The sequence below is a fragment of the Hemiscyllium ocellatum genome, chromosome 45, assembly GCF_020745735.1.
Source record: "Hemiscyllium ocellatum isolate sHemOce1 chromosome 45, sHemOce1.pat.X.cur, whole genome shotgun sequence".
NCBI lineage: Eukaryota > Metazoa > Chordata > Chondrichthyes > Orectolobiformes > Hemiscylliidae > Hemiscyllium > Hemiscyllium ocellatum.
Window position 1 is genome coordinate 740,126 of NC_083445.1, and position 26,152 is coordinate 766,277.

General features: G+C 39.7%; 1 protein-coding gene across 1 annotated transcript in view; it reads right to left on the reverse strand.

Moving 5' to 3' along the window:
* Positions 1 to 11,694: 11,694 nt before the first annotated feature.
* LOC132835837 (uncharacterized) overlaps positions 11,695 to 26,152 on the reverse strand; it is a 51,666-nt gene continuing 37,208 nt past the window's right edge. The window contains exons 6-7 of the mRNA XM_060854934.1: positions 13,234 to 13,425; positions 11,695 to 11,789 (exon numbers count right to left, since the gene is read on the reverse strand). Of these exons, the coding sequence (XP_060710917.1) occupies positions 11,695 to 11,789; positions 13,234 to 13,425 (287 nt within the window). The remainder of the gene's footprint in view (positions 11,790 to 13,233; positions 13,426 to 26,152) is intronic.

The window sequence follows — 26,152 nt, forward strand, 5'->3', positions numbered from 1 at the left end:
TGCCGCACCTTTAACAAGATTCTGCTGTCCTTGGTTTTTTTCAAAGACGGGTTGTAAAAGGCAGAGGTTCTGATTTGTCTGACCAGATCATATTTATCAATAAATCCTCTTGCCACTCTTTACCTTGTTTCCAGTTACCAATACACCTCACAGGAATCAATCTTATTATGTGTGCAAGGCTGGAAGAGAGATCTTTTAAGCAAATAAATCTAATATGGTTATGCTCAGGAATGTACATACGAATGGCAATTTGTACTCATCCACTGTTATGCACACAGAGAGGTCTAATCGAATCATGTCGGATCTGACCCTTAATAATGTCCATCCCTGTACTTCCAAACTATCAGAAAATAATGATTAAAAATAAGAATCTTGCCCTAATTCAAGGGAATTAAGACTAATTGTAAGCCTACACTACCTGACTGGGAATTCAACTATAAAACTTACATTTAGATAGTGTAAATGTCCATAATGGTTCACAGTGGAATAAACATTTCTCTTGTATTCTTTTATCCTAATTATAAAACTCAAAATGCTAATCACATTTATTATAAGTTTATTTATGTACACTCCAATTTGCCTCAATGGTGGACACCTGCCTCAAATACAGAACAAGGTCAGTTTAAGTCCCTCATGTGGAACTTGACAAAATCTCAGCTCACTTCAGTATTACATTGTAAACAGTGCCATCTTTTGGATGATAGTTTAAACTAATGTATAAATTGACCCTCTCAAGTGAATATAAAATTTCCTATGTGAGGAAGAGGGCAGATGTCTTGATGGCTGGATCACATTAATTCTTCAGCCAAAATTCCCAGAATATGCGTGTCATGGGCTGGAGCAGCAAGAATTGCCCATCCCTACACCACACTGAGAGTCAACCTCATTACTGTGGGTCTGGAATCACATATAGGCCAGACCATGTAAAGTTGGTAGTTTCCCCACTAAAGGACAATATTGAACATAATGAGTTTTCCTGACAATTGACAACAGCTTCATGGTCATCACTGGACACTTAATTTTGCCATGACGGGATTTAAACCCAAGTGCCCAGAACATTGTGTGGGTCTCAGTATTAATAGTCTAGCAAAAGGACCAACACCACTAGGCTATGGCGACCCTTAATATGTTATCATTTAAAGTCATCATTGTTCTATCAGACCATTAGAGAGAGATGACAGGTGGTAGTTTAACCTGAGGGTCACCACGCCTCAGGCAAGGGGAGAGGTTGAGAAGGAAAGCCTTAACCAGTATAAGAATTAAACCCACATTGATGGGGTCAATCTGCATTGCTGATTTAACTGATCCGTCGGTGTGGCTCACTGACTGCCCATCCCTAACTGCCTTGCAAAGGTGCTGGTGAGCTGCAAAGTCTTGAACCACTGCCATCCATTTAGTGTAGGTACCTCTACAATTATGTTCAGGCAGGAGTTCTAGGATTTTGACCCAGTGACAGTAAAGGAGTGGTGATGGCTTGGAGAGGAACTTACTGGTGGTGGTGTAGCCTTGTGTCGACTGCCCTTGTCCTGTTCAATGGTAGTGGCTGTGGGTTTGGAAGATGCTGCCTAAGGAGATTTGATGAATTGTTCAGCTGCATCTTGTAGGTGGTAGAGTCAATGGTGGAGAAAATGAGTATTTGTGGATCTAGTGCCAAGCAGATTGTTTTGTCTTGGATAGTGTCAAGCCTCTAGAGTGTTGTTGGAGTTGCACTCAAGCGGGCAAGTGGGAAGTATTCTAAGACATGTCTGACATATGCCTTGTAGATAATGGACAGGCTTTGGACAATCAGGAGATAAGTTATCAGCAGTAAAATTTCTATCATTGGACCTACTCTTGTAGCCAAGATATCTATATAGCAAGTCCCATTAACTTTCAGATCAATAGGAACCCTCAGGATGTTTGTTGTGGAGAATTCAGTGAGGGTATGTCATTGAATGTAAAGGGGTAGATACTCTCTTGTTGGAGATGGTCATTACCTGGTAACTGTGTGGAATGAACATTACTTGCCACTTTACAGCTCCAGCCAAAATACATTCTGGGAAATTACAGGTCAGACAGCATTACATCAGTGGTAAGGTAATTATTGGATAAGAAACTTATGGACAGGATTACACCCATTTGAAAATTATGGACTTATTTATAGGCAGCATGAGTTTGTGCTGGAGAGGTTGTGTCTCGCGGAACGTGCTTTTTTTGAGGAGATGATAAAGATGATTGATGAGGGTAGAGCAGTGGATTTTGTCAACATGGATTTTAGCAAGGCCTTTGACCAGGATCTTCATGGCAGGCTGACAGAGAAGGTGAAGTCACATGGGATGAGTTGGAAAGGTGCATACTGAACTGGCTTACTCATAGAAGATAGAGTTGCAGTGGAAGGGTTTGCAGTGAAATATTCCTGATGAAGGGTTTGTGCCCAAAACATTGACTCTCCTGCACCTCGGGATGCTGCTTGACCTGCGTGCTTTTCCAGCTGCATACTTTTTGACGTTTACATGAGTATGCAAGGCATGGATAAAATGGATACTTGGAATTTTTTTACCAGGGTAGAAATGTCAATTACTTAAGGGACATAGATTTAAGGGAAATGGGGAAAGTTCAAAGGAGATGCAAGTTTTTACATAGAGGATGGTAAGTTCTTGGATTGCGCTGCCAAAGGAGATGATAGAAGCAGATAGAATGGCCACATTTAAGAGGCACCTTGACAGATACATGAATAGGCAAGGAGTAGCAGGATACAGACCACATAGAGGCAAAAGATTTTTAGTTTAGTACAGCATCATTTGCTGGCACAAGCTTTGTGGGCTGAAACGTCTTCTTCTGTGCTGTACTGTGCTTTGTGTGTTCAGTCCAGCAGATCGGCCACATTCAGTCATGGGCTTGGTCCCACCACAGCTAAAAAAAACCTGTATTCCTGCAGTGCCAGGATTGTGCCATGGTCAGTCCTACAGGTCAGGTGCAACCAGCCCAGGGATTATTGTCTGTCAAGGTACTGTGGAGGTATCAGTCAAGAGGCTGAGCCAAGTTTGGTAGTGAGACAACAGGAGGGCCTTAGTATGATGACAATGAGGAATTGAAAAACCAATTGTGGTACATGAGCAGGAGAGGTAACAACATGTCCCCAGTGAATAGGAAAGGCAGAAGGCAGGTAGGAAGGCTCTTAGTACCAAAATGGGAAACTAGGTATGGGCAATAAATGCAGTTTTGTTGTCATTGCCCACATTCCTCTTTAATGCAATCAGTGGTCACAAATCAACACTCAATATCTACACAGCTATTGAAGAAAGTCAATGATCACAAAAAGAATTTGATTTGCACCAAAGAAAAATAAACTTGCAGGTCTCTGTGGATACAACAGGGTGAATGGGATCAATGGGATGGGTATGCAGAGAGCTGGCATGGGCTTGACAGACCTACTGTCGCCTTTCCATTCTGTAATCATTTTGTGGTTTCTAGATTTATTTCCAAAAATTAAGATCAGTTCTCTGATTTCAATAATACTACATTCTCAGATCTACTCAATAACAATTGAGTACAAAGTGAGTATGAAAAGTTTCTTGTTTATATAGTTACACACCAACAAAATAGACTTTGTGAATTGATTAAAGGGCTAGTTTCCATGCTGCCAGTCCTTACTGGATAGTGCTGAGTTTCCATCCTGACATGGTTCAAATTCCTGAAAATGAAAATTAGAAAGGTCAAATGGAACATGTGAAACTTTTGATTTGGTAAGTTTTTTTTCCCTTTTCCCATCCTGACAAAGGCACAGTTGTTTAGAAGGTAGGAAACCTTGGTATCTGAATCCAGTGGCCATTCTTCACATCTGAACCGAGACAGTTGGTCTTGGCAGATAATTCTAAGGCAGATAGCATGACAAATGAACTCAGCCTGGTCTCACCTGACATCCACACATTAAACTTTCTAGCAGGGTTAGATAGTTAGTAAGCAGGAATACATTTTCTTTTATAAATTTGAATTAATGAAACTTGCTGAGATCAGTTAACAATTCACAAACCAAAGTTGGAACCTGCAACCTACTGTTCTCCATGGTTCAGTTATCTATTGCCCTAAGTAGCTGAGCATACCTAACCCCTTACTGACATGGTGTGTAAAGTAACATTTTTCTTTGGATAAGAGAATGACTTGTTAACAGGAAGCAAAGAATAAACGGGTCTTGTTTTAATTCATTTGGGGATATGGCCATCACTGGCTGGGCTAACATTTCATGCTCATCCTTCAGAATTTGACGGCGAGCTGCCTTTTTGAAGCACTGTAGTCCATTTGATGTCGGTACACCCAGAATGCTGTTAGGCCAAGGTTTTGACTCCATGACAGTGAAGGAACAACGATTATATTTCTAAGGCAGGATGGTAAGAGAATTAAAAGAGAACTTGGAGGTGATGGTGTTCTCATGGATTTGCTGTCCTTGGTCTTCCAGACTGTAGTGATTGTGAGTTTGGAAAGTGCAATCTAAGCAGCCATGGTGAATTGTTGCAGTGAATCTTCTAAGTGGTATACACACAGGTGCTACTGTGTTGGTGGTGGAAGGAGTTAATGTTTGAGAATGTGGAGCTGATCAAGCAGGCATTTTTATTTAAGATGGTGTCAAACATTGAGTATTGTTGGAGTGTACTCATTCAGGCAAGTGTGGATAATTCCATCACACCCTGGCTTATGTCTTGCAGAAAATTGACAGGCTTTGGGAAGTCAGGTGGTGAGTTACTCATTGGGACATTCATAGACTATGACCTGCTCTTGTAGACACTGTACTTATATGACTCGTCCAGTTTAGTTTCAACTCTGATTCTCCAGTATCTGCAGTCCTCACTTTTCACATTGTCAGGCTGACACAAGTATTGTAGCTCTACTGGAAAAGCATGGTTGGGGGCATGGCAATTTCTGGAGCATGTGTCTTCAGTATTATTGACAGAATGTCTGTTCTTCACAGTACCCAGAGACTTCAGATGTTTCTTGCTATCAAATGAAATGAATTGAAGGCTGGCAATCATAACATTAGAGACCTCTGGAGGAAGCTGAGATGTATTGTCAACTTGGGTTGGCAAGCAGTAATTATGAAGTACCACAGGGACCACAGCTAACGCTTCAACTGTTTACAAACCGTATTAATAACTTGGATGACAGAATTCAATGTTGAGAGTGTGTTGCTGGGAAAGCACAGCAGGCCAGGCAGCATGTGAGGAGCAAGGGAATTAACGTTTTGGGCATAAGTTCTTCACCATTCTATTCCTGATGAAGGGCTTATGCCTGAAAAATCAATGCTCCTGCTCCTTGGATGCTGCCTGATCTGCTGTGCTTTTCCAGCAACACACTCTCGACTCTGATCTTCTGTATCTGCAGTCCTCACTTTCTCCTCCTGACAGAATCCAATGCAATGTTAGAACATAGAACATAGAACAATACAGCACAGAACAGGCCCTTCGGCCCATTAAACTTTCCTCCATTTAATGGTAACAAAGATAGTAGGCGGGGAATTTGTGAAGAAGATACGAGATGGCTGCAAAGAGATAGGTTAACTGAGTGAGTAAAAGTTTGACATATGGACTGTACTGTGGGAAAATATGAACTTGATCAATTTGACAGGAAGAACACAGACTCAGTATTGTTTAAATGGAGAAAGACTGCAAAGCTCTGCAGGACAGCGAGATCTGGAAGATCCTGGTGTATGAATCACAAAAGGCTAGAACGAAGGTACAATGATAACTAGAAAGGCAAATAGAATGTTGGTGTTTATTACAGAAATAATGTACAAAATGAGGGATGTTTTCCTCTAGTTATACAGCACCTTAGCAAGACCACATCTAGGGAATTGTGCTCTTGTTGTTGTTGTTATGAAGTTTATTGAGATTAGTAAGCACTTTGTGATTTGTTGGGTGGAACTTAATGAAGGACAGGATGAGGGCAGTAATGTTCTTGAGGAATTGGTGTTTATGTGGAATGAAGCTAAGGAGGTCTACACAGATCATATTGGAAAAGTCAATTCAAGACAAGTGTGACGTTTATGTGCATTGTCTATCTGAATCCTCAATTATACTCACCCAAAATAACTGTGATAATATGGAATTCACAAGTGTATGGAACCCCATGTTTTGAAATCTCTAGCAGGGGCTGAACAGCATAGATCGGTCTTGCTAATGTTAATGGCAAAAATATTTTGTTTATCCACAACATGACCATACATCAGCCATCACTCACGATTGAAATCAAGGGTGAAGGGAAGACATAAAAGTGTAATATTCGCCTTTATATGAACATTGGCTCCAAGATTATTTCTTAGGTACAGCTTAATATTGAAAATTACAGGCCCACCTGGAATCAATGTCTAGAGTCACTGTTTTTAAATATCTCTGACGTAGGTCACTCACCTCATTTATGTTGTCATTTCTTGCCACTTCTGAAATATAACAGATATATGATTTTGAGTGAACATGCTGGTGTGTAAATTTGTTAAAAAAAAGACTTCACATATATAGAAGGTACACTTTACATTTAGAAAATTAATGGATCAGCAGCACTGACTGTAAGCAAGCCTAGATAGTTCTTTTTATGGGTAACTAGAATACCTATAGATTAATTTCATATTATATTTATTAGCATTAGCCAGCAAGTTCAAGACACCATATTGTACAATCATTGCAAATTTGAAACCATCTTGATTTATCTGTTTTTTAATTACTCACATATAATAAATTTTGTTCCAGAATTAGCAAATAGCCAGAAATACACGACTGACCAAATAATGTACTGCAATTAGGTTTTAATTGAAGAAATATTCAAAGTATTCAACTAGTTTTATTATGGTCTTAAAAGCTGTAATTTTGAAGCTTGCAGTTAAAAGTCCTAACTTGTCAGTTAACATTCCGTTTATTAGGAACAGCAGGAAGTCAGATAAAATGTGCATAGCTCAACTTTATTCTAGCTCAATGATGAAACCAGCCAGTAGACAAGATTGAGAGCAAGAAGCACAGTATATCAATATCTGTTTGAATGGATAATATTCCCTTGCAGTGAAACTCCAATTTAAAGAAAGCAGAAATTAAACTGACCAGCTATGAAATTGTATAAACATGGTTTGAGATGATGTCTTGATAAATTAAAGTTTTGAGCAACATCTTTTGAAGTTAGTTGCTTGCAAAGGCAAAATTTGAAAGAACTGATGTCAATGAAGCACTTTGAGGAACCTAAAACTGTACATCAACCTGCTCATCAATCTGTCAAATACAGGGTATGATATAAATACACATCAGGTTTGAATCTGAAAACATTGATGTATATTTATATCATACCCTTTTTTTAAAATAATAATTCTCTTTTAACTTTCAATTTGAGAATTCAACTTTGGCTGACACATATACCACACATATAAAACATTTATTTGTTTTGATTAGGTTAATTTGAGTAATTAATTCTCAAGTTAATTCCATAATCAAGAACCAAATGAAATTTCTAGCAGGGTCTGAACAGCATAGATTGGTCTTGCTGATATTAATGGCAAAAATATTTTGTTTATCGACAACATGACCATACATCAGCCATCACTCATGACTGAAATCAAGGGTGAAGGGAAGACATAAAAGTGTAATATTAGCCTTTATGTGAAAATTGGCTCCAAGGTTATTTTTTAGGTTAATTCCATAATCAAGAACTAAATGAAATTAACATCCTCTATATATTAAACAACCTTGTAATTTCTGACAAACTAGCAGAACAAGATAAAAAGACCAGACATTTGATTTGTAAACTATTAAAAAAGTAAAATAATGAACAAATTGTACCATAAAAGATAGACTAATGATCAGACAGATAGGCATCAAAGCAAAACACATCTCACAATACAAAAAAAGTTTGCTTGCATCCCAATGGAAAATTAGCATGTTGCAGTCTCAATGTTGAATTGTGGTTTCACTGTGATATTACTTTTACTGAAGGAAAAATCAACAGTAAAATATGGAAATCAGCGGAAGGGAGACATCTCTTGACACTTAGCACTTATTTCTGTCCTATTCAGGATTATGGTATAAGAAATAAAAAGAATCAAAATAAGAATCAAATGATGCCACAATTAGAACAGCTGTTAGGAAAAGGAGAAAAAGCCCTATTTAAAAGAAGCGACTGACTTAAAACTATGGATCCATGGTAAACAGATGCTAATGTAACAGCATTCCTGTGGCATCAGCAATTTTACATGTGTGCCAATGCAAACACAGCTATGGCTAAGAAATAGGAGGTTAAACAAAAGCTTGCTAAAAGTGAGCAAGAAAATTAATTCTTAAGACTGATTTACAGGTTGCTAGGAAGTATTGTATACTAAGAGAAAGTATCAGTGAACAACAGTCTAAGGACGATCACATATTGTTAACTGAATATAGAAGTGACAAGGGAGATTCGAAAGACGTGTATTGTGCTTGTTAGTTTTATGCCCATCACAGGTGTAAATGTCAATTTACGAATGTTTAGGTATGTCACCACCAGTAACAATAGTCGAAGCTGGGGATTTCCCTCACGTGTTTCTAAGAGTGAAGTGGTGATGTTGTGCTATTGCCACTGGACTATTAGTCCAGCAAGAGCTGAAAGTGTGTTGCTGGAAAAGCGCAGCAGGTCAGGCAGCATCCAAGGAGCAGGAGAATCGATGTTTCCAGCATGAGCCCTTCCTGAAGAAGGGCTCATGACCAAAACGTCGATTCTCCTGCTTCTTGGATGCTGCCTGACCTGCTGCGCTTTTCCAACAACACATTTTCAGCTCTGATCTCCAGCATCTGCAGTCCTCACTTTCTCCTCCTATTAGTCCAGCAACCCAAATAATGCTTTGGTTTGAATCCTACCGCAACAATTCAATAAATTCTTGGAATTAAAAGTCTAATGATGACTGGGAATCCACCGCCATAGAAATCCATCTGGTCCACTGATGCCCCTTTTGGGAAGGACAAGTCCTTACTTGGTCTAGTTGACACTTAACTGCTATCTGAAATGACCTAAGGATCCATCAGTGGTTTATCGACCACTCAGAAGTTTCAGAAAAGGGATGAAGCCAGAATGACCACCTGCCGTCAATCGAAGCATTGGAAACGACAATAGGAAACTCAGCCTTGCCAGCGAAAAAAGTCTTCCTTACAACATCTGGGGATGAGTACCAAAATTGGGAGGGGTCCTTTCCTGCAGGCAGGGCTGATCCAGCAGAGGTGGTGGCACAGTGGGATACAGTCAGAAGGAAATTGCTTTGGCAGTCCTGAACATTGGGCCCCATGAAATATAATACCATTGGGTCAAACATATTCAAGGGAATTTCCTGTTGATTACTACATAATGTTCTCCTTTGGCTGATGAATCAGTACTCCTCCATGTTCACCATCAGTTAGAGGAAGCACTGAGAGTGGTAAAAGTGTAGAATCCTGTTTAGGCATATCAGCCTGTTTCATGCTGTACTCACAAACAATAATGTCCCTCTCACTAGTGAATACTGAAGCAAAGTATTCATTAAGGACCTCCCCTAGCTTCTCCGACTCTAGGCACAAGTTACTTTCGCTACCCCTGATTAGCCCTATCTTCACACTGGACATTTTCTTGTTCTTCACCTAAGTGTAGAACGCCTTGGGATTTTCCTTAGTCCTACCAGCTAAAGTTTTTTCATGTCCCCATCTAGCTATCCTAAGTCCATTCTTCAGTTCCTTTCTGGCTACCTTATAACCCTCTAGAGCGCTGTCTGATCCTTGCTTCCTTAACCTTAAGAAAGCTTCCTCCTTCCTCTTGACTCGATATTCCACATCTCTTGTCATCAAAGGTTCCTTCACCCTTACACATTTTTCCTCAGGTTTGATGCTTTCCTTAACTTCTTTAGTTAATCACAGATAGTTGGTCCTCCCTTTGGTATTGTTCAATATAGTAGGAACGTAAGTATTCTAAATATTCTGAAATATCCCCTTAAATGCCTGCCACAGTATCCCATTCATCTATCCTCTAGCCTAGTATGCCAGTTTGCTTCAGCTTGCTCAGTTTCCATGTCTATGTAGTTGCCCTTACTTAGGTTTAAAATACTAGTTCATTGACCTAAATTTTTCCCTTTCAAACTGGAAGTAAAATTCAGTAGTGGTACTACTATTGATAGTTACAGGTAGCTTTACTCTGAGGTTAATAATTCATACTGTTGCATCACACAATAATTTAACCTGCTCTCTGGTTGCCTCCAGAAAATGCAGCTCTAAGAAACTATTTAAAAAGCTTTCCATGAATTTCTCGTCCGAGGTATCAATGCCAATCTGATGTTTCCTGTTTCGATTAAAGTCACCCTTGATTATCGCCTTCCCTTTGTCACAAACACCAGAATTTCTTCTTGTATATCTTATCCCACATTGTGGTTACTCTAAGAGGGCATGTAGACCATCCCACTGGTGACATCTTCCCCATATTATTTCTCCTCTCCATCCAAATCCATTCTAATCCTGATCTCCTAAACTGAGATCACCTTTAACTGTTACACAAATGTCTGCCTTGATTAACACTGTAACTTCTCCACCTTTCCCTAACTTACTAATTTTCTTGCAAATCGAACATCTCTCATTATTCTGATTACAATTTTTGTCATCCTGTAGCCATGTTTCTGAAATGGTTGCCAGATCATATTTATTCACTTGAAAGTATGTGATCAATTAATTTTAAGTCAAATGACTCACACCAAATGTCATCAAAACAAAAAAAATACTATTTGATGTTTTCTAAAATGGAAGATTAAAGTAAACCACAGGTGAGTAAAGTGATGTCTGATATAACGTAACCTATTATCAAAGAACAATTTGTTACTGTACAAATGCAATTAATCACAGACCAAACACACCCATAGCAAATGGAACCCAAACAAGTTGCCAATAAATAAGTTAGATCCCTGTTGAATGGTCAGTACTGGGGTTCCAATGTAAGTGTTACAGTAAACCAGTCATTCCTTCTGATTTAGAAGGGGAGAACAACAGTGCATGATAACTAACACAGGTCCAGATTCATACTTTGAACATTATGCTGCAGTGAGCAAAGGTTGTGTTCCAAAGAAAGGTTATGATGGCTCTGAAAATGTTATATTTGTAGGGGAAGCTTCTTCAGTATAGTTAACTGATCACTGCACATGGATTTGCCTTTAAAGAGGGCATAATAGGAGCTTATAAATTGGATGGGCTTTTCAATTTCTTTGAGCTCTCTGGGCAATGGTGAGAAATGTGGGAAAATACAATGAAAGTGAAAAAAAAATCAGATTCTAAACATCAAGTAAAAAAATGTTGATGTTCCCCTTCAGAATCTTACTAATGAACAGCAATTATCTTTATTTCCATGCATTTGTACACCTTTAATGAATCTCACAAGGAGGTGGTGGTGTAGTGGTGAACTAACAATCCAGAATCCAAGGTTAATGTTCGAGATGCATGGGCTCAAATACCACCATGACAGATAGTGAAATCTGAATTCAATAAAAATCTGGAATAAAAAGTGAGCTGAATGCTGACCATGTAATCATGTAAAAAAACCATCTCGCTGACACTTAAGTGCTCTTTGGGAAATTTGTGATTAAAGGTGACCTCTGGCCAATGACAATTTTTTTAAATGGCTTAACAGTACGAATTTGCTACTGCACAATTCTGTATTTTTTGGAAGAGTACCACGTTAAAAATGGATGTGTATAACATACGTATAGGAGACTTACGTTTTCTTTACTTTCTTTACATTCTTTTTCGGGAGAAGGAACCAGGTCAATATCAACAATACAATAAAACTCACGATAACAGCTAAAATAACTGTAGAGAAAGAGAGAGAAAGAAATCACAACAAGGGATTTAAATCTAGAAATAGGTAAATGCTGAATCTTATAAATGCACAGAGTAGACATGTTAGTAAACAAAGGAATAATCAAAATATTCTTAATAATGAAAGAGCATATATTAGTGTGCTCTAATGTGCAAAACTTCATTGTTTAATAAGGCTCCTTATCTGATAGTATACTAGATTCCTAAGTTTTGCCATTGGAATAAAAAAATTGGTTTTGATTCTTTAATCATGGATAAATGTGTGTCTAAGTGAAAGATTGGGGTACATGAACACTAAAACCCTGGTAAAATACACTTGCAGATATAAATGCAATTGATGCTATACAGACCATGATGACAGTGGAGGAAATTCAATCATTAAAGACTTTCAAAATTAGTAAGGTGGATATATTGGATAAGGCTGTACTGCTCGTAGTTCTATGAGCAGCAGAAGAAAAATACCTAGACAGCTTATTCAAGAATAACAGTTACCCAATAAACACAATCCGCCGATTCCTAAACAACAAACCCAAACAAGCAGACGTAACACACCCAGAATCTCTAGCCACATTACCATACACCAAAGACATCTTGGAGATGACTACCAGACTACTCTGACCCCTTGGCATCATGGTAGCCCACACACTTAAACAGCAGCTGATGAACCTAAAGGATCCTTTACAAACAATTAGCAGAACAAATGTCATGTACAAAATACGATGCGAGGACTATAATGAACACTACATCAGACAGGCAGAAAACTAGCCACCAGGATACATGAACACCAACCAGCCATGAAAAGACATGACCCACCATCACTAGTATCCTTACATACAGACGAAGAAGAACACCACTTTGATTGGGACATCACATCCAACCTCACACCAATTTCTCAAATTCATCAAGATGTTAGGATGGATTTTCCATTGAAATGTAAAGTCAGTAGGTTAATCAGAACATCCTCCATCAAGAACCTTTTTATCCTGTAGAATTATGTGCACATGAAGGGTGGGTGAATGGCTTAGTCTCTACTGGGGGTTGTGCCAGGATGGAGGTTGAAATTTGCAGTGGTAAACACTGATGGTTGGCTGTCTTGGAGGGAGAAGCAGCCACTGAATTGCCTTCAGAGATATTTTATATTTATCTGTTGATACTCTGTTCCCTTATTATTGGAACCCCTGATTCACTCAACAATGGAAAAACAACTGAAAATGTGTTGCTGGTCAAAGCACAGCAGGCCAGGCAGCATCTCAGGAATAGGGAATTCGACGTTTCGAGCATAAGCCCTTCATCAGGAATGGAAAAACAACGTCCATTGGAAATCAAACTTAGGATCATTCAGCAGTGTGATGGCCAGTTATTTGTTAAGTAGATTTAATGAACATTGGTGGAGCTGTAAGGAATTTTCATAGTTACCAACTTCTTTATTACTCACTGATAACAATCATTCTGAAGCGTCTTTGCCCAACTATCCAATAATTATTATGCTCAATAGTAGGTCCATGTTCATGCTCATGTCTATGCTCATGTTTATGCTCATGTCTATGTTCATGTTCACGTTCGTGCTCACGTTCATGTTCAAGGTTGTGGTGCTTACTAGCCTGTCTCAACTTTTCATCTTCTAAGTCTGGAAATAAACGAAATGTTAGAATAAACATCAATTAAACAATGAACAACATACTACAACAACATGAAGCAGGTATATGATTGTAAAAGATGGTCAAGAAACCAAAACATTTAAAGATAGTTGGAATTTGAAACAATAAATGCTGAAATCACTCAGCAGGTCAGGCAACATCTAAATAAAGACAGATTGACATAAACTTCATTATTCATTCCATAGATGTGATATGACTTGTTATAGAGTCGTAGAGATGTACAGCATGGAAACAGACCCTTTGGTTCAACTTGTCCATGCTGACCAGATATCCTAACCCAATCTAGTCCCACTTGCCAGCACACAGTCCATACCCTTTAAACCCTTCCTATTCATATACCCATCCAGATGCCTTCTAAATGTTGCAATTGTACCAGCCTCCACCACTTCCTCCGGCAGCTCATTCCATACACATACCACCCTCTGTGAAAAAAATGCTCCTTAGGTCTTTTATATTTTTCCCCTCTCACCCTAAACCTATGCCCTCTACTTCTGAACTCCTCCACCTCAGGGAAGAGACTTTGTCTATTTATCCTGTCCATGCCCCTCATGATTTTATACATTTTTTATAAGGTCACCCCTCATCCTCCGATGTTCTAGGGAAAACAGCTCTAGCGTATTCAACCTCTCCCTATAATTCAAATCCTCCAGCACTGGCAACATTCTTGCAAATCTTTTCTGAACTCTTTCGAGTTTTATAACATCCTTCCGATAGGAAGGAGACCAGAATTGCATGCAATATTCCAAAAGTGGTCTAACCAATGTCCTGTACAGCTGCCACATGACTTCCCAACTCCTATACTCAATACTCTGACCAATAAAGGAAAACACACCAAACGCTGCCTTCACTATCCTATTTACCTGCGACTCCATTTTCAAGGATCTATGAACTTGCACTTCAAGGACTTTTTGTTCAGCAACACTCCCTCAGACCTTACCATTAAGTGTGTAAGTCTCGCAAAGATTGGCTTTTCCAAAATGCAGCACCCCGCATTTATCTAAATTAAACTCCATCTGCCACTTCTCAGCCCATTGGCCCATCTGCTCAAGATCCCATTATAATCTGAGGTAACCTTCTTTGTTGTCCACTATACCTCCAATTTTGGTGTTCATCTGCAAACTTACTAACTATATCTCTTACGCTCACATCCAAATCATTTATATAAATGACAAAAAGTAGTGGACCCAGCACCGATCCTTGTGGCACTCCACTGGTCACAGGCCTCCAGTCTGAAAACAGCACTCCACCACCACCCTCTGTCTTCTACCTTTAAGCCAGTTCTGTATCCAAATGGCTAGTTCTCCTTGGAGATCTGACCTTGCTAACCAGTCTCCCATAGGGAACCTTGTCAAATACCTTACTGAAGTCCATATAGATCACATCTATTGCTCTGCCCTCATCAATCCTCTTCATTACTTCTTCAAAAAATTCAATCAAGTTCATGAAACATGATTTCCCATGCACAAAGCCATGTTGACTATCCCTAACCAGTCCTTGCCTTTCCAAATACATGTACATCTTGTCCCTCAGGATTCATTCCAACAAACTGCTCACCACCGATTTCAGACTCACCGGTCTACAGTTCCCTGGCTTGTCCTTACCACCTTTTTTAAATAGTGATTCCACATTACCCAACCACCAGTCTTCTGGCACCTCACCTGTGACTATTGATGATACAAATATCTCAGCAAAGGGCCTAACAATCACTTCGCTGGTTTTCCCACAGAGTTCTAGGGTACACCTGATCAGGTCCTGGGGATTTATCCACTTTTATGCATTTCATGACATCTAGCACTTTCTCCTCTGTAATATGGACATTTTTCAAGATGTCATCAACTATTTCCTTAGATTCTATATCTTCCACGTCCTTCTCCACAGTAAGTACTGACACAAAATACTCGTTTAGTATCTCCCTCGTCTCCTGTGGTTCCACACAAAGGCCACCTTGCTGATCTTTGAGGGGCCCTATTCAAACCCTAATTATCCTTTTGTCCTTAATAATTTGTAAAAACCCTTTGGATTCTCCTTAACCTTATTTGCAAAGCTATCTCATGTCCCCTTTTTGCCTTCTTGATTTCCCTCTTAAGTGTACTTCTACTGCCTTTATACTCTTCTGAGAACTCACTTGATTTATCCTGTCTGTTCCTGACATGTTTCCTTTTTTTTAACCAAACCCTTAATTTCTTTAGTTATCCAGTATTCTCTACACCTACTAGCCTTTCCATTCACCCTAAAAGGAATCTGGGCTCTCATTATCTCAGTACTGAAGGCTTTTCATTTTCCAGCCGTCCCTTTACCCGCGAACATCTGCGCCAGTCAGCTTTTGAAAGTTATTGCCTAAAACCGTCAAAATTAGCCTTCCTCCAATTTAAAACTTCAACTTTTAGATCTGGTTTATACTTTTCCACTCCTATTTTTTCTGTTTCCAGAATTTAGTTTTGTTAAAAATTAGGTGTGCAAACATGGGTGCATACATTTTGGTGTTTAAAACTTGTTGACATTTGAAAATGGTACTTCTGACTTTTGCGAAAAGTCAGTAACTGGAACAAGTTCATATAATTTTGAATTCTGGGAACAGTTTTATGGCATGTTAGAATAGGTCACTAATCTTTTTATGTAAGGAATGCCCTGTTCCATGATATATCTGGTTGTTTTGCAAATGATTTGCACATAATTTTAGTAACTTGACTGGATCATAATGCACATACAAACAATAAACAATTAACCAGTGGGACACAAACAGAAACTTCTGGAAAAACTCAACAGGTCTGGCAGGACCTGTGGTGAGAAAGTAGAGTGAATGTTTCAGATCCAGAGATCCTTCTTCAGAACTGTCAGAGAGAAGCAGAACTTCTTCAGGTAGGCATACTTGGAGGAGATGTGGCAGTGCGTTTAATACAGAAAGCTTTTCCTCCACCGATGATGTAAGACTTGTTGAGTTTTTCCACCAATTTTGTTTGTGTTTCTGATATCTAACTTTTTTTAGTTTAGTGATTAATCAATAGGATTGTGCTTATTGGTAATACTTTATCTCAAAGTAATTTATTTCCTTTTCACTCAATTTTCTCCTCTCCTGAAGGTGCTGACCATTTATGGAATATTATTCTTCGATACTTGCAGCTTTCTGGAGCCTTGTACGAAGGACCTTTATTTAATTAAGGTTATGCAATGACAGAATACTTAATTACTGAGCACCACATCCAAATGTGGCACAAAGACAAAGGAGCATCGCTACTGCTGAGACCTGATTCAACAACTGAGCACAGATATTGACCATGGGAACACTTAATTTACATCAATAATTATCAGAGTGGGCAACGCATTTAGCCACTGTACTTTCTATATACCTAAAATCCCCTTATATCTGCCTGTCACTCTCTCAACCCTCAACCATTCCGGTCCACAAATAATGATTCCAATAATTCTTCCCTTTCCTTTGGGAAATACCTCATCCGACTTTTGATTCACAGGATCTGTCAAATGATTCAACAAACAAGTAAATACTCAACTATAATCAACTGTAACATTCAAAATTCAAACCAAATAAGACCTACTTCACAATACGCTGCACAAAAAAGCCAAACATAACAAAGCTAAAGTGCATAATTTGTTTCCAATTTTCAGAAAATATCATAGAATTCCATCAAATATAGTTCAGAATGTGTCAGCTATGGTTCAGTTGTTGGACTCTTATCACTTGGTTTGAAAGTTATAATTTCAAGTCCCATTCAGGAGACACAAGTGTGTTATCTAGGTCTGAACCTCTGATGCAGAACTGAAGAAGCATGGTGGTATCTCTTTATTGGCTGTGGGCATCATTAGTAAGGCCAGCATTTATTACTCGTCTCTAATTGCCTTTAAGAAGATGGTGGTGAGCTGTATTGCTATACTGCGGCAGCATGTGTGGTGTTGACGCGTTCAAGTGCTGGTAAGGAGGGACTTCCATGTTTTTGACTCATGGTACAGATCTGAGTTTGTTGTGTACAATCTCAGTGTCACTGGTTTTCTACATTACAACAGTAACTACATTTCAAAAATACTTAAATGCAATATCTTGAGGTTGTGAATGCAATAGTAATTTTTTTTTCTTGACTCTTGGAAATTGTAATGTGTACAGGATGCATCTTATGGCACTTATCTTACTTTTTTTTAGCATTCATTCACTTTGATCTTACTTAGAGGCCACCAACCTCTGTATGCTTCATGTTGCTTTCTTAGTGCACTCACTGACTTCAGCACTGACTTATAGACTGCCAGCATCTGTCTACTTTTCATTGCTTTCTGAGCTTACTCACTGACTTCAGCAGACTTTCGCATTGCTTTCTTAACATACACTCATTGACTTCAGCACTAACTTACAGGCTGCCAGCCTCTCTCTGGGTCACTATGCTTTCTCTGGTCTTGCATGTTCAGAAACAGTTTGCCAATCTCTGTGACCTGTGACTTGCACAGCTTCTGAATGCAAAGGAAAAGGCAGACAGTTTGTCACAGTGGGGAGCACTGAACAGTCAAGGACCAGCAAAGGGCCACCAAGTAGTTAGTTTGTAACAGCTATGAAAAGGGATTAGGAAAGGGAACTTGCCAGGGACATCAAGATCAATAAGAAGACATTTTATAGTTACTTAAAGGAAAATGGGTATTCAGAAGCTATGTTGGTCCACTAAAGAGTGAAAGTGGGGACAATGTCAGGGACTATGAAGAAATGTCATATGCGCTGAGTAATTACTTTGCCTCTGCATTTACCATAGAACAGGAAGAGAGCTTGTCAGAAGCCCTGAAGAAATTAATAGTAGATCAGGAACAGGAACTGAATAAAACAAATGCAAGTAAAACATTGATAATGAGGAAACTAATGGAATTAAAGAGTGACAAATTCCAAGACCTGACAGTTTTGATCTAAGTGTGTTAAAAGAAATAGGGAGCACATTGAAGTTGCCCTAATTATAATCTTTTAGAGTTGCCTTGATACTGCAGCCATCCTCTGGATTGGAAAATTGCATGTGTCACTCTGCTTTTTAAGAAGGGTGAAAAAGGTAAGTCAAGGAACCATAGATCAGTTAACCTAACATCTGTGGCAGGGAAGTTGTTGGAGTCTATAATTAAAAATTGGGTAACTGAAAACCTTGAAAATTCCTGTTAGTCAGGGAGAGCCAGCATGGATTTGTGACAGGTAGGTCATGCCCGACCAACCTCATTGAATCTTTTGGAGAGGTGACTAGGCAGTGGGCAGGGGAATGTCTATGGATGTTGTTTTTATAGACTTCCAGAAGGCATCTGATGAAGTCTCACACAAGAGACAGTTAACTAAGGTAGAAGCCCACAGACCGAGGGTAAGTTACTGACATGGCTGGGAAATTTCGCTGAGTGGCAGGTGGTAGGAAGTAGTGATAATCGGGAGGTAGTCAAATTGGCAGGATGTGATAAGTGGTGTTCCACAAAGATCTGTGTTAGGGCCTCAATTATTCATATTATTAATAACTTGGAGAATGGCATAAATGTCATATATCTAAATTTGTTGATGACGCAAAGTTAAATGGCAATTTAGACAGTGTAGATAGTAGCACAAAATTACAAAGGGATATTGTGAGACTAAATGAGTGGACAAGATTGTGGCCAGTAAAGTCCAATGTAAGCAAGTATGATGCTATCTATTTTAAACCTAAAAAGGCTAGATCAGTGTACTTCCTAGATGGTATGAAGTTAAATACAGTGAATATCTAAAGAGACTTGGGGGTTCAGGCACATAGGTCTTTAAAATATCAGGAACAGATGCAGAAAATAATAAAGAAATCTAATGGAATACTGGCCTTTATATCAAGAGGACTGCAGCACAAGGATGTAGAAGATATGCTGCGGTTGTACAATACTCTAGCTAGACCTCAGTTGGAGTACTGTGTGCAAATCTGGACACCTGTAGCATATGAATCCAAAACTTATATCTCCATTAGAAGTCAACTGAGCTTGGCAACAAGCAACACTTGGAGAATGGAAAATTATGCAATAACAGGCTGTTTTGCAAGACGAAAACAGTTTGTTTTTTTTGGATCAACTTTTTTTGATCACCAAATGCAGAGGAATCTTGGGAAAAGTACTCAGAAGAGGTAATTTGGCATGTAATATTAAAGCATGCAGTATGCTATTCATATCAGAGACTTTTCATAGTTTGTTGGACTTCACCATTGGAACAGATGGTGCCATGGAAATTGAGATCGCAATCCAAGTGTCAGCCATCGCTGAGGGGACTTTGACGTGTACAAAGGCATGAGACTCACTCATTGATTATGTCTTATAAGTAGTTTAAGCTAATAGATTCACTCATTCGTTTGTGTATATTTGAAGTAGTTTAAGGTAGTAAATTTGCTTTACATCAAAGCACATGTGTCTTCTTGTACTCATTTTGATCAGACCTTAAAGAACCAGTTTAAGCACTTTAGTCTAACGTTACAACAATACATTTTAGGAATGATACAGCAGCTTTGGAGAGAGTACAAAGTAATTCACAAGAATTAAATCTGGACTTTGGATGTAAAGTCATGAAGGAAGATTATACAAATTAAGTCTGTCTTAGAATCACAGAATATAATCCCTACAATGTGGAAGCAAGCCATTCGGCCCATTGAGTTACTAACAACCTCCCACCCAGACCCAGACCCCTCCCCACTCATACCTGTTCGTCTCCATTTCCAGTGGCTAATCCACCTAACCTGCACATCCCTGGACACTATGGAGCAATTTAGCATGGTCAATCCACCTAACCTGCACATCTTTGGATTATGGGAGAAAACTGGAACACCAAGAGGAAGCCCATGCAGATACAGGGAAGAATGTACAAACTCCACACAGTCACCTGAGGATGGAATTGAACCCAGGTCCCTGGCTCTGTGAGGTAGCAATACTAACCACTAAGCCACCCTTCTTTAGGAGTTAGAAGGTTAAGGGATGAAGGTTAAGGGAAGTCTTCAAAACATTAATAGGAAAGGACAGGGTAGATAAAGATAAACTATTTTCACTGGTTGGGGATTCTAAAATAAGGGGCATTGTCTGAGAATTAGGGTTAGGCCATTCAGAAGAGATATTAGGAACCACTTCTCCACAGAAAGGGTGGTAGCTGTTTGGAACTCACTTTCACAAATACCAATGAATGCTGGAATTGTTGTTAGTTTTAAATCTGCGGGAAAAAAAAACTGTGTTCAGCAAAGCTGTTAAGAGATAAGGAACAAAGGCAGATGTGTGGAGTTTGATCACAGATCAGCCACAATTTCATTAATAGTGGAACAGGCTCAAGGGGCTGAATGGCCTATCCCTGTTCCTATAACCAACAGGATGTGCCAGCAGTTTAAGTGACAAATACACCGCATGTGCTTGAAGCCATTGGACATATGTGAAAGTCAAGAGAAGCAGTCCTCAGCATGGCGAAGGGCTAGTCCGGGCTCTTGCGATTCTAGTCCAGGGGTTAGCCACAGTTGGGTGCTTAGCATTGTCTGATTCCAAGAGTTTGTGTCCTTGTAGTCCATGGTATTGGACTATGGACAGTCCTGAAGGTAAAGTTCAATCAGTCTGCAATTATAGACAGGCTAGTCAAATAACTATGGATCTTTTGCTTTTGGGACACAGAGGAGGTTCTTTCCTGCAATGAGACAAAGGGAGAGATTGAGTATGATGGACATAGATTGAGGAGCAGTTAGTGGTGATGAGGAGCAGGAGGATTGAATGGATGTCCCCATTCAGTGAGTAGGGAAGTGCACAAACAGGAAGTGTCAGTCATTTGGGAGGATGAGATGGGTGAAGGCCATTAAGTTGGCATTATGCATGCAACAGTGAGATCTGTGGTCTGTGAACCTTGGCAGGAAGTGTATGCAATGACAGAGTTAGACAGCATTGTGGCCCTGTGGATGTTACGTGAAGGAAGATGATAACAGCATTAGCCCTTGTGGAGGACAGGAGATAATGACCCTCTTTGTGTATTTCAGGCCATTCCTTTTCACTTAGGAAGCAGTACTGACTGCATTTTGGGTCCAGGTTGACTTGGTTTGGTGGTGTGGCCTCCTGTAATGGTCTGCAAATAAAAAGGATTGCCCACCTGTCTACTGCACCATCTACCAAGGACTCAAAGTCCTTTTATATGAAGCAGGAAGGGAACTCTGCTTTCCTCTCCCCTGGGTCATGTCCTTGGAGATAATGATCAAACAGCACAGCGTTAGCAGTCATTCCTGACTTGTAGCTTCTGAAATATCATGCAGCAGGGCTGTAAGCATGGGTGTTACTTGCCTGGACATCGGGAGGTTCCCAGCAATGGTTACAATTTCTCCTCTCTGGCTGTACAATTCTCAAGAGCCCAGCTGCATAACCAATAAGATGAAGATCAACAGAGAAGAGCCTTGGCAGACCCGGCACTGAATCTCTCTTAAAAAAACACGGAAAATTTCCGCATGCTGTTCCTCAAATTATTGGGAGGCATCGATGACACATCTGTCCATTTTGAAATCCAGAGTTATTCTAATTCCCCACCCAAAATAGTATGCTGTCATCAGAATGGGTGAAACTTAATGCAGTCTCCAACATTAACCTTTTCAGAACCATTACCCCATACAACACTTCCATCCAAATAATTTTTCCACACTTTGCATTTATATAGTCACATATCTAATTAAATTTACAGCTATCCATCTTGCTCCAAGTCTCTAACTTCATAGTTTTAGATAGTCAGGAGGCTTTGTAGTCTTTGGTTCAGTTCTGATCTTGATCTTGCATAGTCTGTAAACTGTTTTTCCATTGAAGAACATTTTATCTCTTGGATCCTCTCTGTGGAGGATGTTATTCCTACTTAACCATTACCTTCTCTTAAGCAGGAATCATATTGGTTCTCTTTGCACTGGAATTCTTCCTTGCTTTAGGAATTCTAAAACTGCAGTTCAGTGCCAGTGCAGACAGGCAGACCTGGTGCCAGATTGCACCTGTAGCCTGAACTCTAGTTTCAAGGTCAGTAGGCTTGCCTTGCAGGGAACCCAGTCAATCCAAAAGGAAAATCTGACCTTCTGAGGCACTTTATGCCTGGTTGATTTTGCAGGACCAGGACATGTCCTGTCTCTACCTTCTGACTTGGGATGAAAGTAAGATTCTAGATTACTATTTGCACCCCAAACCTGCTGCACCATGAGAAGTAAATATTTGAAACAAAATTGATAATTACTCTGGTGAGGTCAGGAAGTAATAGAAAGTGTTGTTGACAGTCCTAGGCAGAAGTGGGTACTGTGGATGCTGGAGATTACAGTCAAGATTAGAGTGGTGCTGGAAAAGCACAGCAAGTCAGGCAGCATCAGAGGTGCAGAAAAATCGACATTTCGGGCAAAAGCCCTTCATCAGGAACTGTTGACAGTGCTGTAAAGCAGCAGTTACTCACAATAACTCACAAAGATTCTCACTTTGGGTTCCACCAGAAATCCTCAGCTTCAGAACTTTAGATGAGAGGATATCATCCTGAAACATTTGCCCAATGTTTCTGGCCAGATAAAGGTTATGACTTAACTTTCTCCAATTTTTCTGTCTGATCTTCCAATATAGGATTCTCCCACCCTCAGGAATCCTCAGAGGGAGCAGCTGAGAATATCCACACAGAAACTATACCCCTTTTTGACTTTTTTTCACAAGCAAGTTTGGTCCATATGTGACTCTATTTTTGAGGCATCCTGCCTAATCTTAAAGTGTGTAATTATAAGTCTTTTTGTCTTTTTAATTCTTTGACCACATCCTTGTGTTTGCTCCTCCTTGCAAAACTCCTAAGTTTCTAGTGTTATTGTTCATGTCTTCTTGCATATCATGTATCTAGGTGAGGTACATTGTATAGATGTGTATTCTCGTTAGCTTGAGTAACAATAACAATTCTCACGAGCACTTTGGTATACTCTGCCAGTATTCATTATACAACCTATGTTATGTCTACAGCCTAACAGTATAACAAACTCATAAGAACCATTGAAAACTACACCAAATAAATTGATCCTTCCTTACTACAGTAAACTAAATAGAAAATATTCCTGAGAATAGTCTTTCTATATCATAATTCCATTCTCCACAACCACAAACACATTTCAAATTTAAAGCTTCTTTATCTTCTGACATTGGGAGTGATTTATGTTGGACTGTAATTGTTTTTCACACCTGTAAATATCTCTTCAAATGACTCATAATGTGGCATTCTGTTCAAAGTCTGGCCTCTTCGACGATTCATGCCCCATTCATTTCGAAAAGCAGGATCTGAAATGAAATATTTGATAACTGTACCATCAGGATTTGCTACACTTATCATGGTAAGAGATCAGTTTTCTCTTACAAATTGTACCCCATGACACTACATTTTTGCATTCTTCAGTACATTGAGATAATCAAAATAAAAGATCATGGTACAGTGTCAGTTGATGTTTGTGCTCCCAATGAGTCAGAACATAGAACATAGAAAAATACAGCGCAGTACAGGCCCTTTGGCCCTCGATGTTGCGCCAATCCAAGCCCACCTAACCTACACCAGCCCACTATCCTCCATATACCTATCCAATGCCCGTTTAAATGCCCATAAAGAGGGAGAATCCACCACTGCTATTGGCAAGACATTCCATGAACTCACGACTCGCTGAGTAAAGAATCTACCCCTAACATCTGTCCTATACCTACCACCCCTTAAATTTAAAGCTATGCCCCCTCGTAATAGCTTTCCATACGTGAAAAAAGGTTCTCATGGTCAACCCTATCTAAACTCCTAATCATCTTGTACACCTCTATCAAGTCACCCCTAAACCTTCTTTTCTCCAATGAAAACAGCCCCAAGTCCCTCATACGATTTTCCTACTATACCAGGCAACATCCTGGTAAACTTCCTCTGCACCCATTCCAGTGCCTCCACATCCTTCCTATAATATGGCGACCAAAACTGCACACAATACTCCAGATGCGGCCGCACCAGAGTCTTATACAACTGCAACATGACCTTAGGACTCCGGATCTCAATTCCTCTACCAATAAAAGCCAGTACGCCATATGCCTTCTTCACAGCACTATTTACCTGGGTGGCAACTTTCAGAGATCGGTGTACATGGACACCAAGATCCCTCTGCTCATCCACACTACCAAGTATCCGACATTAGCCCAGTACCCCATCTTCTTGTTACTCTAACCAAAGTGAATCACTTCACACTTATCTACATTGAACTCTATTTGCCACCTTTCTGCCCAGCTCTGCAGCTCATCTATATCCCGCTGTCACCTGCCACATCCTTCCTCACTGTCAACAACTCCACCGACTTTCGTATCATCCGCAAACTTGCTCACCCAGCCATCAAGCCCCTCCTCCAGGTCATTTGTAAAAATGACAAACAGTAATGGTCCCAAAACAGATCCTTGCGGAACACCGCTGGTAACTGCACTCCAAGATGAACCTTTACCATCAACCAATACCCTCTGTCTTCTTCCAGCCAGCCAATTCCTAATCCAAACCTTCAACGGATCCTCAATGCCATACCTCTGTATTTTTTGCAGTAGTCTACCATGAGGAACCTATCAAACGCCTTACTAAAATCCATATACACCACATTTACCGCTTTACCCTCGACCACCTCCTTAGTTTGTCTTTAGTATGTCATCTAGGACACAAAAAGCTATCTAGGCAACAATTCTTTAAGTTCCATTTAGGTTGCCTGAAAGAACATCATTAATACTGTTTGTAGATATGTGAATTGTTAAATAATTCCATTGGTCTGACCTCTCACCGAGAGACATCAGTATAAACGTTTAACAGGCACAATGGGAAGTGCTTTTATTTTATTACTTGGAATATTCTACATATATGTGCAGTAATAAGAATCAGAAAAAGTAACAAACTGCTTGACCTTGATTAATACTTTGTCCAACTACTGTTGGGTCATCTCTTAGATCCCAAAATTTACAAAAAGACAACCGTATGAGTATGGCTTTGTGAACGAACCGGCTCAGGTAAGCTGAATGACTGGGCAAAGCATGACAAATGCAGAATATTATGGATAGATGTGAGATTATCCACTATAGTAGGAAATACAGGAAGGCAGATTATTATTTGAATGGCTATAAATTGAGACACAAGAATGTGCACTTGGACTTGGGTGTCCTCGTACAGCAGTTGCAGAAGGTAAGGACATATCTACAGGTATGTCTAATCTAGACTCTGGTTTCCAGCATCTGCAGTCCTTGTTTTTACCTTGAGGAGGATTTTGTTGATTGTATCCATGGTAGTTTTCTTGAACGGTATGTAATGAACCGTTGAGGTCACAAGCTATCCTAGATTGGTCCTGTGTAATGATTAGTGAGACAGGCCGCTTACTTGCGGAACGCTTCAGAGAACACCTCCGGGCCGCCTGAACCAACCAACCCAATCACCCCGTGGCTCAACACTTTAACTCCCCCTCCCACTCCACCGAGGACATGCAGGTCCTTGGATTCCTCCACCGGCAGAACACAACTACACGACGGCTGGAGGAGGAGCGCCTCATCTTCCGCCTGGGAACCCTCCAACCACAAGGTATATTAAAAATCGTGGCCCCTGTGTAATGAGACAGGAATAATTAATGACCACATAGTTAAGGACCATCTTGGAAGGAACGATCACAGTATGGTTGAATTTAGAATACAGATGCAGAATGTGAAGATAAAATCCAATACCAGGGTCCTGTG